General features: G+C 34.2%; 1 protein-coding gene across 1 annotated transcript; it reads right to left on the reverse strand.

Moving 5' to 3' along the window:
* Positions 1-458: 458 nt before the first annotated feature.
* Positions 459-3378, reverse strand: LOC133785484 (uncharacterized). Its single transcript, XM_062224713.1, has 3 exons — positions 3050-3378; positions 1305-2078; positions 459-1152 (listed from the first exon to the last, which is right to left on the reverse strand). Exons 1-3 carry the CDS (start codon positions 3376-3378, stop codon positions 459-461), a joined length of 1797 nt encoding a protein of 598 aa, XP_062080697.1.
* Positions 3379-13975: the final 10597 nt, after the last annotated feature.

The raw sequence follows: 13975 nt of genomic DNA on the forward strand, positions 1-13975 counted from the left end.
CCTCCTTCTTTCTTGCGTTTACACACTTCTTCCCAAGCTACACTACCCGGACCTCCATAATCAGCCACACCCTTCCATAAAAAGGCTCGACAAACCTCATTAATTCTACTAAAAACTCTCTTCGGAAGAACTACAATTTAAGCCCAATAAGTGTGCAAAGAAACTAACACAGAATTTATGAGGGTAAACCTTCTAGCAAAAGATAAAGGTTTCCAGTTCCAGCGTCTAATTCTAGCCAACATTTTGCCAACTATACCTTCACAATCACAAGAGGAAATCCTCTTTGCATTAATAGGGATGCCAAGATACCGAAAAGGTAAATTACCTCTCTTCAACTTGGAAATCTAGAGCATTCTTTGGATCTTCTCTTCTGAAATACCACTGCTAATGAACTCTGATTTGTTGTAGTTAGCTTGCAATCCGGAGGTTTGAGAGAATAATTCAAACCCTTGTAATAATCAATATACTGATTTAAAATCACCATGAGAAAATAACACCACATCATCAGTAAAACACAAGTGAGTTAGTTGAAGCTCTGCACATCTTTCATGGAACTGAAAGTTTTTACCCCTCGCAATTTTCTTCAGAATTCTAGATAGATACTCCATACCCAAAACAAACAATAAATGAGACATCGGATCCCCCTGCCTCAACCCCCAATTAGCATTAAAAAAACCATGCAAGGACCCATTTAACATGATTGAAAACTTAGGAGTTCTCACATGAACCATGATCAAGTGAATAAAATGATGAGGAAAACGAAAATCCACAACCATTTCTTCAAGGAAATCCCATTCGACAATATCATAAGCTTTCCTAATGTCCATTTTCAAAATGCAATTCAACTTACCTCCTTTCCTCCCACAGTGTCTAATTAAATCTTGACAAACCATCACATTATGCCCAATATATCTGCCTTGAATAAAACCTCCTTGATTGCTCGCAACCAGATCAGGCAAAACTTGTCTCAGCCTACTACATAAAAGCTTGGCAGCCACTTTATATAACACGTTGCAACAAGAAATAGCCCGAAAGTCACTTACACTTTCGGCGCAATTATCTTTAGGAATTAGAGTAATTGTGGTTGTATTAATCTCCTTCAACAAGTTACCAGTTGCAAGAAAAGATAGGACTGCTTCACTTTCCTCCTCACTAATTAAATCCCAATGATGCTAAAAGAAAAACTACTGAAACCATCCGGACCCGGAGCTTTGTCACTAGGGATCTCAAAAATGGCATCCTTAACTTCCTCCTTCTCAAAATGTTTCAAAAGTGTTTGGATATTGGCTGAGGAAAGAACTGACCCTTCATTCATGACACATCTTTGCACACGCCTTCTTCCCTGATACTTCCCTCCCAATAAATGCTGATAGTAATCAAGAAAAGCACTTTGGATTCCCATTTGAGTATCATGCCACTGACCTTGCTCATCGCGAATAGCCATAACAGAATTTTGCAACCTTCGTTGTCGAATCCTCCGATGAAAAGCTTGAGTATTTGCATCCCCAAGTTGAATCCAACTCAACTTCACCTTTTGACTAAGGAACTCTAGATAAGCATCCCTAAGTTGAGTATTTTGAGGATCATCATGAACTTGCTGTTGAATTTTTTGCAAAAGTTGTTCAGAATGAGAGTAGGCAGCACCAATATCGCCTACTAAAAAAATATTCAATTTCTTCAAAGTAGCATTTAAACGCTTGAGTTTAGTCACCACTCTGTACATAAGAGTGCCATGAACCGGGCTTTGCCAAGCCTCACTAACACATTGCTGGTAACCCGAAAACCTTTGCCACATTTTGAAATAGAGAAATGGTTTCTTCCCCAATTCCATAGTCTTACTAAAAGAGAGGACAGCTGGCATGTGATCAAATAAACCTTCCAGCAAAAAGCGAACATTCACATTCGAAAAAACTTCCAACCAAGCTGGATTACTAAGCACTCTATCGAGTTTTGCAACGATCCTATCAGGTGGAGACTGCTTATTATTCCAAGTGAAGAAATAGTCAGAATAAGGAATATCAAGGAGATCACACTCTATCAAGAAGTCATGGAAAGCTTCAGAAAAGAGGGACCTCACCCTTTCACCAATACGCTCATCATGGTAAATGGTAGCATTGAAATCTCCAAGCAAAACTCACGGCTCCTTAGTCTTCTGATCTCTAATATGTTGCCATTACCCTCCTATGCTCCTCCTCATTAAAAGCATAAACAAAGGTACAGAAAAAAGCTCTCAAACAATTCTTGGGCACCACCTAGCAATGAATACACTGACTTTAGCAAAAATGAATATCCACTGAGAAAACATTGGGGTTCCAGGCCATTAATATTCTGCCATTATTAAACCATGCACTATTTGAAGTAAAACACCAATCTCGAAACATGTTGAGGAATAAGGTTCCCAGATTCCTAGCCTTAATCCTAGTCTCTAGGAGTCCAACCAAACTAATTTTCCTAGTCAAAATGAGATTTTTGACTTCACGTTGCTTCTGAGTTTGGTTTAACCCCCTCACATTCCACGATAAAACCTTATCCATTCAGTGTAGGAGGATCTCCCCCTCCTGCAGTGATATCAATTTCATGGTCTCCATTCTTTGTCCCCTTACTTGGTTCTTCCCATACTTTAAAGGTGTTACAAAGATCTTTAGGGATCCTCTCCTTGTGTCAGTCATTGCCAAATCATTTCCTTCATTTCCCCTTGACAACACAAAACCCGTTCGCATCTACATTGACCTATTTATGAACTGCATTCCCTTGATCTTTAGGTATCCAAACCTTAGACCTAGCTTGTTTCTTGCACAAAGTAGTCTCATGTCCTAACCCACTACACTATCAACAGACAATCGGCTTCCATTCATAATGCACCATCACATCCATCTGACGATCCTTCTCATTTATAAAACATATAATGCTAGGAAATTATTGAGCAATAGAAACCTCAATCATTATCCTTACAAAATTAAGTTTCTCCTTCGATTTAGTTACTGGATCTACTTTTAAAGGATTCCCAATTTGAGACACAATTTTGCACAATATCTGCTCACCTCAATACTTCAACTCAAGATTTGTTAATTGAATCCAAATGGGCACTCTCTGCATATCCTCTTTTTTAAGTTCTTCATGAGCATTCCAAGGTTTCATTATGAGCAGTTTCATGTCAAAGAGCATAATCCCATTGCTCAGGACAAAATCTCTCTGTTCAACCGAATTGAACCTCACAATGTATACACCCTGCCCTAACCCAGACATCTTATCAACCCCCATATTCCTCCATATACGTCGACAAAACCCTTCAAGAACAGCCAATGGAGGATTAGTCCCTAGAACATAACAAACTAGAGAGGGATTCCAGTAATTCCCCTCCTCTGCGATATCCTCCATATCAATTTTAATAATCTCAGGCAGGTGTTTCTCCAAACCATTGATTTCTCCTATGTCTCTATTTGAGAAAAGTTAAATCTACACCTACAATGACTCCCCATACAACGTCTCTCCTTGTGGGTGACATGATAGACTTGTAATGTCTCCCTAATAGAGTCATAAAGCCCTCATTTTGTTGTAGTGTACTAGCTATTTTAAATATCTATTTAAATTCTCATTCCACAAACGTGGCAACCAAGGAAAACAATAGCTAAGATCAATAATAGATATATACATACATATATCTCTAGTATCTTAATAGAAGCATGGATAGTTTGGGTAGTCATAAAAAAGATAAAAAATTTATTATAATCATATAATCTGGTATATCTCCCAATTTTTCATTCAAACTTTTGTCTTTTCTTTTTTTTTTTTCATTCTATTTTTTGTCTTTTTATTCTTTTCTCATGCGGGATTAAAGAAATACTAAACAATTTAACTACTTGCTTAACATAAAAATAAAATTATTCAAATATATTACATGTCCTTTTGAAAAAAAAAAACATACGTGTTGTTTGAATATTACTCTATGATCTATTCCTCAAGACACGTATCATAGACACCATAAAATCATGCCATATTTTATTATATGATATAATTAATATAAATTTCTAGCTAATTCATAGTAAAAATCCAACCGTATGGATTAGTAATTTAATAATTTATTTTCTTATCTTTTCATTTTTACTCTTTTTCATGTTTGGTTGACATTTCCTTTTTACTTTTTTATTTAAAAAAAAACGCAAAAAATTGACATATGCAACCGACTATGTTTCCCTCATATGTAATAAATGTATTAGATATATAAACCACATTGAAAGATAATGAATATTATGCTATATGAAAAAAAACAGAGATAATATTATGCTAAAAGGAAAAAATTGATTATGATAAAAAAAAAATGTTTACCGACAATCTTAAAATATACAATGAAATTAATCACAATGTTGATGATGAAATTACATTATCTGAAATTAATATTCTTAATGAGAAAGATGAAATTCCAACTAAACTAACTGAAAATCAAATTATCGCGAATTCAAATATTGTTAATAAGAAAAAGAACTTGTACAAAAGATTAAAAAAATAAGGAAATATTATTCTATGAATAAAAAAAATGTAAAAAATGTGCACAATTTAAGTGTGTCTTAATTATTATTCTTTTAAATATAATATCATTTATGCTTTAATATGTGTATATCACATGAAAAATGGGCACGTGTTAAAATATAGAGCGCAAAAAGTTAATATAAATTCTCTATTATATTATAATTAAAGATAAAATAATTTTACTTAAAAAATAAAAAGACTTACAAATATATCTAAAAATCATTAAAAAGGAAAAATAACTAAAAATTCTCAAATAAAGTTAATAATAATTAATAAAGTCAAAATATAGCTTTACAAATAAAAAATTATTCATACAATAATAACAGCAAGAAGTAATATTTGTATTCTACTTTTTATAGGGTTTTGGTAACAAACATTTGGATTTAATATTCTATTAAGGACCTTTAAATATATAAAATATGTTATTCAATCCACGAGTTTGTGGCTTAGCCACAAATAATAAAACTAGTATATATATCCGTTAATCTGTATTAATTGAATTAATAGCCAAAAGTTAATGATAGTCCATAAATAAATTCAAGGACAATGAAACAGAGATTACTTATTCACTGTCTAACAAATATATTATACATATCTCTTCTACATATTCTTGACTACAAATCTCTAAAGCATATCTATATAAATCATATACTCACATGTTTGATACAAACCCAAAACTGTATCATCTCAGAATTTTACTTAGCTACATAGTAGTATCTTGTGCTATAGTAATTTAGTTTTCGTGGTTATTGGTTCAAACCAGTATTTAATTGGAAACTCATAGAAATCGTTATGGATTTTATAAGTTTAACCTTTTTTTTAGAAATATTAATTTTATCATAAGGTTTGATTAATATAGCTCGTCCTAGAAATATTAATTATTATAACCTAAAGTTTAGATAGAATAATTAAGAATGTGACATTTGTCACATGTATGTTTATTAAGGATTTAAGGATTTTAGCTGAAGAAATAAATAAAGGACAAACCTAGGAATTCTAGAACCTTCACTCAGCTATTAGGATCTCGTATTACTTAGTCAAAGTGGTTTAAACAAACTTCAAGTGTGTTGAAAGTGTGCAAAAACGTGTTTAATATATTAGCGTAAGCCGATATATCGCAGCTATAGGGGTCGATATATCACCTATGTTGATATGGAAAACACGTCCACTTCGCATGAACGAAACCACAGAGGCTCGAGAATATGGGGAGGCGATATATCGGCTCCACATGCATATCTTGAAAGTCCATGGAATCCGAGCTAGAAACAACCCTTAACAACCTGAACTTGCTCATGAACGATTTTGACCGAGTTCTGGCCATCTGTTGAGCAGAAAACTCAATTTTTATTCAATTATTTATTCATTTTTAAAGGAGTTAGTTTCACTCCTTGAACTCTATAAATAAGACCCTTCACTCAACCATTTGCATCATCATTCAAGCACTTTTCAGAGCCTGCAAGCTGCTAATTTCATTCTAGAGAGAAACACTAGGGTTTTGGAGTTAAATGCTTTCAAATTTAAGATTTTCTAAACACTTGGAATGTAAGCTAGAGTGTGATTTCAGTATTGAGGTGTATATCGAAGTTCTAAGCTATCTAATGTACTTTTATTCTCTGGTTTAGTTCATTATAGTTCCTCTTATTCTTTTCTTTTCTTCAAATCCTAACTAGTTATAATGGCTTTTGGTTATGTATTTAATTTTCTTGAAACTTAAGGTTTTTGGTAAGCTCTTATCTTGATGGTTTAGATCTTCTTTTTATCTTCTTTTCTTTAAGAAACTTATGGATTTTACTTTTTGGTTTTAGGAGATTCCAATCACGCACTTGTCTCCAATACTTCAGTTTTTGGTAAGGAAAATAAGTTAGATTTTATGTGTTATGATTATGTTTATATGCTATGTATATGTATATATGTATGTTGTTTTTATGCTTATAGTCGCTCAGGAAATATGGTTGCGGAGATATAAAATAAACAAATAACGAGATTTTTATCACTATCATATGCTATAGTTGTGTTTAAACCTACCTCTAAATAGTAGCAAAAGGACCTAGATGATTTCTATGACATTCTATAGTAATGAGTTAATGCCCATTAATATTGTAGTCTTATGTTTTATGATTTGTATTTTTACGCCTTATGATTTATGATATGTTTTAGTAGTTTTTCCTTACTAGGCATTAGACTCATTCCTTTTTATTTAGATTGTGTAGGTAAATGAGCATGGAAGGCGGGACGAAATCATGGCGGCTTTACATGTGTATTGGGAGAGAAATAAATGAATGGACTGATGGGAACGATCGAGGATGACGTTTATGTTTTGAGTGTTTTAATTATATATTTATGATTTTTCGCATTTAGTATTTGAACAATTAATTAAAGGTTTACATTTTTTTATGATTTTATGTAATAACAGAGGGATCCCGTATTTTGTCTAATAAAGTTCTTTTATTTTATGTATGTATTTGAAAATAATAGTTATGTCTTAGTAGTTTTAATCATCGGAGGTCTTTAAGTTAGTCGGGTCATTACAGTTGGTATCAAAGCCACAGTTCATATGCACGAGTTCTCCTTGATACACATGCAAAAGCTCTGGATCTAACCGCCAATGTAAGTGTTTACGTTATGAATATTATGTTTATGTTAAAAAGCTAATGTTTTAGTCATTATGTTTTTATTCAATAATGAAAGGAGCTTTGACCTATCATGATATCTGAGCCATTAAGGCATTGGAAAGGGTTAGAGAGCCAGGGGACACAGTAGGAGTGCTAGAAAGAATCACTCAAAGATTGATCATATTTCACAAGGAGATAGTTCACCTTCAAATCGCTAGGCAAATTATGATGAGAGCCATGGAACAATATGTCCTAGTAATGAGGCTTTTTAAGGATTTTCCTTCTATAGTTTCAAAATTTGAAGAATTATGGGAGACTATGGATGATGAAGATGATTTACCGATAGCCATGACATATTATTTTCTTATACTTAGGTTTACCAATAGGTTTGAGTTTCAATTCACCAATGAACAAAAGCATAATATCCTAATGAATATTTCCTGTGGTAGTTTCGAGGCTTATGAGACTGACGATTCTGTGGAAATAACTGATGATATGCTTGATGAAGGGTCAGATGTATGAGTTTGATCTTTTCTTTTTTTACAATCATAATTAATTTAGAATAATTTCAAATAAATAATATATGAGGGTGGATACAAATCAATGAATCGAGATCTATATTGAGAGTTAGGGGGACATAGTAGTGGGAATGATTTTACTGATCCCAGCCCTCCCTCAATATGGTTAACTTTGAAATAGCGACAAGTTTCGAGCCTGAGAATTAAGTCATATAGGGTGGTTAGAAACAAACATAGAAAATAATAAAGGTGGTTTAATAGTCTAAGTATAGGAACACACCCTAATTTATAACGATGACTTACATAATTTTTCATAAGAAATCATAATTGATACTCTCGAGTTATGTTTGCTTAAACTAGGGTTTGCCTTAGAAACTATTAGGATAAGTTCTAAAGTGTTTTCTCAACTGTTAAAACTTTGTTGAAGATCTTGCTTCGAATGTTTGCACGCACGAACGACAATGCGCCCAGCACCGCCACTGAGACTCATGAGGACCCTCTAGCTTGAAGAAGGGGAATGCGTGCTACTACTGCTGCTACTAATAGAAATGCACCACCACCAGTTGACAATAATGCTGAGATTATCCAGTTCCGACAACAAGTAGAAGAACTACTGCAACAACAATGACAACAACCTTAGCCACATCTTCAACCGCAGCTTCAGCCACAACCTCAGCCGCAAACTGAGCCAACGACTCATGCACCCCAGCAAAGGAAGAATGGGGGATGGCCGATGGCGAACTGTGCGCCTTATCCAGCTCAATACATAGAGCCAATCTACAAGCACTTTTGTAAACAGCACGCTCCAAATTCTGAAGGGACAACCGGCCCCTTTCAGGCTAAAGAATGGCTTGGAATGTGGAGCCTATTCTAGCACACATGAACCTCGGCAAGGAGGATCACATATCCTGCATTTCTTCCCTACTAAAAAAGGATGCCAGAATTTGGTGGGATTTGGTACAACTGACTCTATTAGAGATATTTGTGTGGTCGCAGTGGAAAATAAGAAATACTATTACAACTCTATGCAAAAATACAATAGACAATATATTTGATTAAATAAGATTACAACTCAATAATCATAAGAACTACAATTTTAAAACAAATGATACAAATAAATATGTAAATAGAAAATAGAAGAAGAGAAGACAAAAGCAATAGTAGAAAAAAATAACAAGAACAAAAAAGTAAAATACTCTCACTCACACAACCAATGTGTAGAGCATTGGGGATCACCAACTTGAACAAGGTTTACAACCTTTCCCCAAAAGCTTATTTCCCCCTATCTCAAGCACTAAAAGATTCTCTCAATATTGGAAATAACTCTGTGGAATAATCAAGCATTTTGATGTATTTTTAGCCAAGTGCTCTAGTGGATAGAAATAGAGTTGTCTTACAAGTGAGCATTAGGCTCCTATATATAGAGTTCTGAGATACCCATTGAATTTCAAATTCCACCAACCCCCATGGTTGTTACCAATGTTTAATTGGATGTTTATGGAATTAAAATGAAGATTTGGGAGTTACCATGGATGTTAGAACCATTCAAAATGGAAAAAAAACTGAAGAAAAAAATTTGGCTGTTAGCCTCACTAGCCGCCGCCAGGACTATTAGTGGCCCCGGCCATTGGCCTCTATCCCCCAGGCCATGGCCAGGGAAAGTCAGTGGGCGCGACCACATGCCATTTTCAACACAAAATGTCATTTTTCCAAAACCTCCCAAATTCTTTCCCACATGATTTTGTAACCTCCAAACACCTAATGTGAGTTAAAAACATGTCTCCAACAACCTTATTTCATAAAGGCTTTGTGAAATCCAATCTCAAATGTGTAACATAATATCTACACATTATTGGGTAATATTTGGAAGTTACAAATTTGTAACTCCAAAATATGTCACATATTGCCACACACATGTGTCCAATATTGTGACTCTCAATAATATGTTACAAGGTGTGACAAATCACATTTGTGTAACAAATCACATTTTGTCACATTATTTAATCTAACGTTATATTATATGAAATAATATAACATTCCCCCACTAGATTAAATAATTACTTTTGTAAGACTTATTAAATCAATCAAACATTATATTAAAATATAGTAGACTCATGATATCACAACCATGACCTGGGCTAGATTTGTGGCAATGTTTCACAAAAAGTACTGCAGCTTGGCAGTCATCGCTTCGAGGGTGGAAGAGTTTGCTAGTCAGAACCATGGAAATTTGACGGTAGTACAGTACGCTCGACAATTTGATCTTCTAGCCAAGTTTGCACTAGAGTTAGTCTTAACCGACTACTTGAGGGTTACCAAGTTCACCAAGGGACTCAAACTAAAGATTGAGTTAGGAGTCAAGCTTGCAAACCCTGGAACCACTTCTTACACCGATGTTCTGGAACTATAGAGGTGGAAAGACTCCAAGCAAATGTTAGTAAGGACGAGGCAAGCAATTCTGAACCTAAGCAGCAGAATCAGACTCAAAATGGTCGAAACCACAACAACAACCAGTGTAACAATAATGGGTAGAAAAGAAGGCATCTTGATAATAAGCAAGCCGACGCTAACAAAAGAGCACACACCAATAACGATAATAATAAGTCGGGTTATGTGGAATACCCCTAGTGCTCCAAGGGCCAGAAAAGACATCCTCGGGAGTGTCGTGCAAACAGCAAGGGTTGTTACAATTGTGGCCAGGAAAATCATCGGAAAAGGGATTGTCCACCGCTCAAAATAGAAGAAAAGAAGGACAACAAGATGGTTCTGGCCAGAGTCTTCACCTTGACCCAGGGAGAAGCCAAAACCAGTAATAAGGTGGTTACAAGTGAGTTTCCTTTCCTCTATAATATATGTTCAGTATTGTTTGATTCGGGAGCAACACACTTGTATATCTCATTAGGAATGATAGAGAAATTAGACAAACCTTGTGAAAGATTTAGAACTAGGTTTGTTACGGAACAACATTTAGGTGAAGTTGTTCGATCATCATGAATAGTACGAGGAGTACTGATCAAAGTCGAGGGCACGGAGCTAGAATGAGACCTGATAGAGCTCGAGATCAAGGACTTCGACGTAATACTGGGCATGGACTGACTAGTGAGACATGGCATAACCATCAATTGTAGATGGAAGTATGTAACGTTCGAAACTCTGGAGTGTTAGAAAGTATGTTTTATGGGAAAGGTTTCAGGACTACGGACATTGCTTATCTTGTAGAGTCCCAAAATTTTACTTAGCTAGTAGTAGTAGTATTAGTATCTAGTAGTAGTTATAGTATGATAGTTACTGTGGATTTTGGTTCAAGTCGGGACTTAGTTGAACACTCCTAGCAACACTTATAGGTTTTATAAGTTTAACCTATAGTTTAAGAATATTAATTATGACATAAGGTTTGATTAATATAGCTGCTTATAAAGATGTCATTTATTATACTATAAGGTTTAGATAGAACTAATAAGATCATGACACTTGTCGTGTGCATGTCTATTAAGGAATTAAGTATTTTTGATGAATAGTTTTATAAAAGAAATATTTAAAAACTCTAGGACCTTCTAGCAGCTTTAAAATCGTATTATGACTCAGTCAAAGCTGTTTATCCAATTCAAATTAATCTGAAAAAGTGCAATTACGTGTCTAATATTTCAGCGAATGCCGATATATCACAGCTATAGAGGCGATATATCGCCACACGTGAGATACGAAAAACACGTCGACTTTGCATGAACGATCGAGCCATCCTCAGGAATATTGGGAAAGGCGATATATCCCCTATAGGGGGCGATATATCGGCCCCGCCTATGTACTTTTGAAAGGTCGGTTTTTCAATTTTAAAAATAGCCTTAACCTCTTGACTAGCCTCTGAACGTTTTTGACCAAGTCTTAAGCATCTTTTGAATGAATATTCAAATTTTTTTCAATTAATATTCGTTATTTTATTCAAGCTAAAAGGAGGTAGTTTCACTCCTTGAACTCTATAAATAGGACCTAGTACCCCAACCATTTTTCTCATTCTTCAAGCTGTGTTCAGAGCCTTCAAACTGTTAGGTTTACTATAGAGTAATAAACACTTGGGTTGGGATAAAATCTTTATCATCTTAAGCTTTATAAACACTTGGGAAGTGAGATATAGAGTGTGTTTTCAATATCGAGCTGTAGTTCATTTCTAGTACATCCAAAGGTATTCCCATTCTTAAGTTCATTTTAGTTTAATTCTGTAGTTTTCATTCAGATCCTTACTCATTGTTTTCATTTCATAGTTAGGTATTTAAGTTTTTTTAACTTAAGGTTTCTTTTCAGTAAGCTTCTTCTTGGTGGTTTAGTTCTGTTCTTTATCATCTCTTTTCTTTAGAAATACTCACATTCTTATTGTTGGTTTTAGGAGTGTTCCAAATCCCGTCTTTGTTCTCAAATATCCTGGTTTTTGTAAGAAAAATAGGATATATTTTATATGTTTATATGATATGTTATGTTATGTTTACATTATGTATAGTATGTTTATAGTCCTTGGGCATATGACTTGTCTAGCTAGCAAGCCCCACAAATATATTGGGCATATGACTTCCTTAGTTAACAAGCCCCAAGAGGTATGATGGCCATTGTAGTATTATATGACATATGTTTATAGTATATGGTATGATATAATTTATGTATATTTTTTATGTTATTAGTAGATTTTCCTTGCTGGGCATTAGACTCATTCCTTTATTTTTTTTTATGTGATGCAAGAAAATAGATTTTGCGGCAGAAGAATTCGTGGTAGGCTCGCTTTTGTATTGAGGAAGAAGGGATTCGATGGACTGCGTGATGATTCGAGGACGACGTTATTTTAGTCTCTTTAAATTGTATTTTTACGTATTTTCCGCATTTAGCTTTGTAAACAAAATTCATTTAGTTTAAAGTTATATTTTATTTTAAAACAATCGGATCCCATACTGCTCATTTATGTATTTTAATATTTACTTTAGAGTTTTTAATAAATTTGTGAATGTTTCTTAAGTATGTTTTCTCGAAAGTAGTGTCTATGTGTAGTAGTTTTAATAGTCCAAGGTCTTAGAATTAGTTGGGTCATTACAGTTGGTATCAAAGCAAACAATTCATTCACATGAAATTCTCCTTGATACACACGCTAAAGCTCTGAATCTAACCGCCAATGTAACTATTGTACTATAGTTATTATGTTTATATGTATAGCTAATGTTTTAGCCTTTATGTTTTCTGTTAAGAATGAATGGAGCATTAACTTATGAGGATATCTGAGCCATTAAGGCCTTGAAAAGAATTAGAGAGCCAAGAACTACAGTAGGAGTTCTAGAAAGAATCACTCAGAGACTACTCTTATTCCACAGGGAGATAGGTCACCTCCAAGGAACTAAGCAAATCATGATGAGAGCTACGGAGCAATATGTTTTAGTGATTAGACTTTTTAGATATTATCCTACTGTAATTGTAGCCTTAAAAGATATATGGGAGACTATAGATGACAAAGATGAATTACCGGTAGTTATGAGATATTATTTTCTCATACTTAGGTTCACTTCTAAAATGGAATTCCAATTTACAAACGAGCAAAAACATAGAATATTTACGAATCTTATTCGAGGGCATTTTGAGGCTCGAGATAATGATGACTATGAGGAGATAGATGATGATATGTTACATGATGGATCAGATGTAGAACATCCCGAATTTTAGAATAGATTAGTTTCTTTATTTATTTTATTTATTATATTGTAATATTTGAAAAACCTTTTTCCAAATAATTATCATTGTTATTTTGTTAACATGTATGAGTTTGATTTTTCTTTTGCAATCACAATAAATAATAAATTTAATAAATAATGACCAAGTTTAGTGAGGGTGGATACAAATCAATGAACCGGGTTTTCTATATTGAGAGTTAGGGGGCCATAGTAGTGGGAACAATTGTACTATTCCTAGCCCTCCCTCGATATGGTTAACTTTGGAACAACGACGAGTTTCGAGCTTGAGAATTTAGTCATATAGGATGATTAGAAATAGACTTAGAAAAATAATAAAGATGGCCTATTTTTCTAAGTATAGAAACACATCCTAATTAAAAGAATGTTTATATAATTATTTTCATAAAAAGTCATAATTAATAGGTCTGAGTTATGTTTGCTCAGATTAAGTTTTTGCCTTAGAAGCCTATTAGGGTAAGTTCTAACATATTTTTCTCGACTGTTAGAACTCTGCTGAAGATGTTGCTCAGATAGTCTGCTCGCACCAATGTTAATGCCTCCAACGCCACTCCTGAGAGCAATGAAGCCCCTCCAGTTCGCAGAAGGGGAGTGCATG

This window comes from Humulus lupulus, chromosome 6 (genome assembly GCF_963169125.1).
Source record: "Humulus lupulus chromosome 6, drHumLupu1.1, whole genome shotgun sequence".
Classification (NCBI taxonomy): Eukaryota; Viridiplantae; Streptophyta; class Magnoliopsida; order Rosales; family Cannabaceae; genus Humulus; species Humulus lupulus.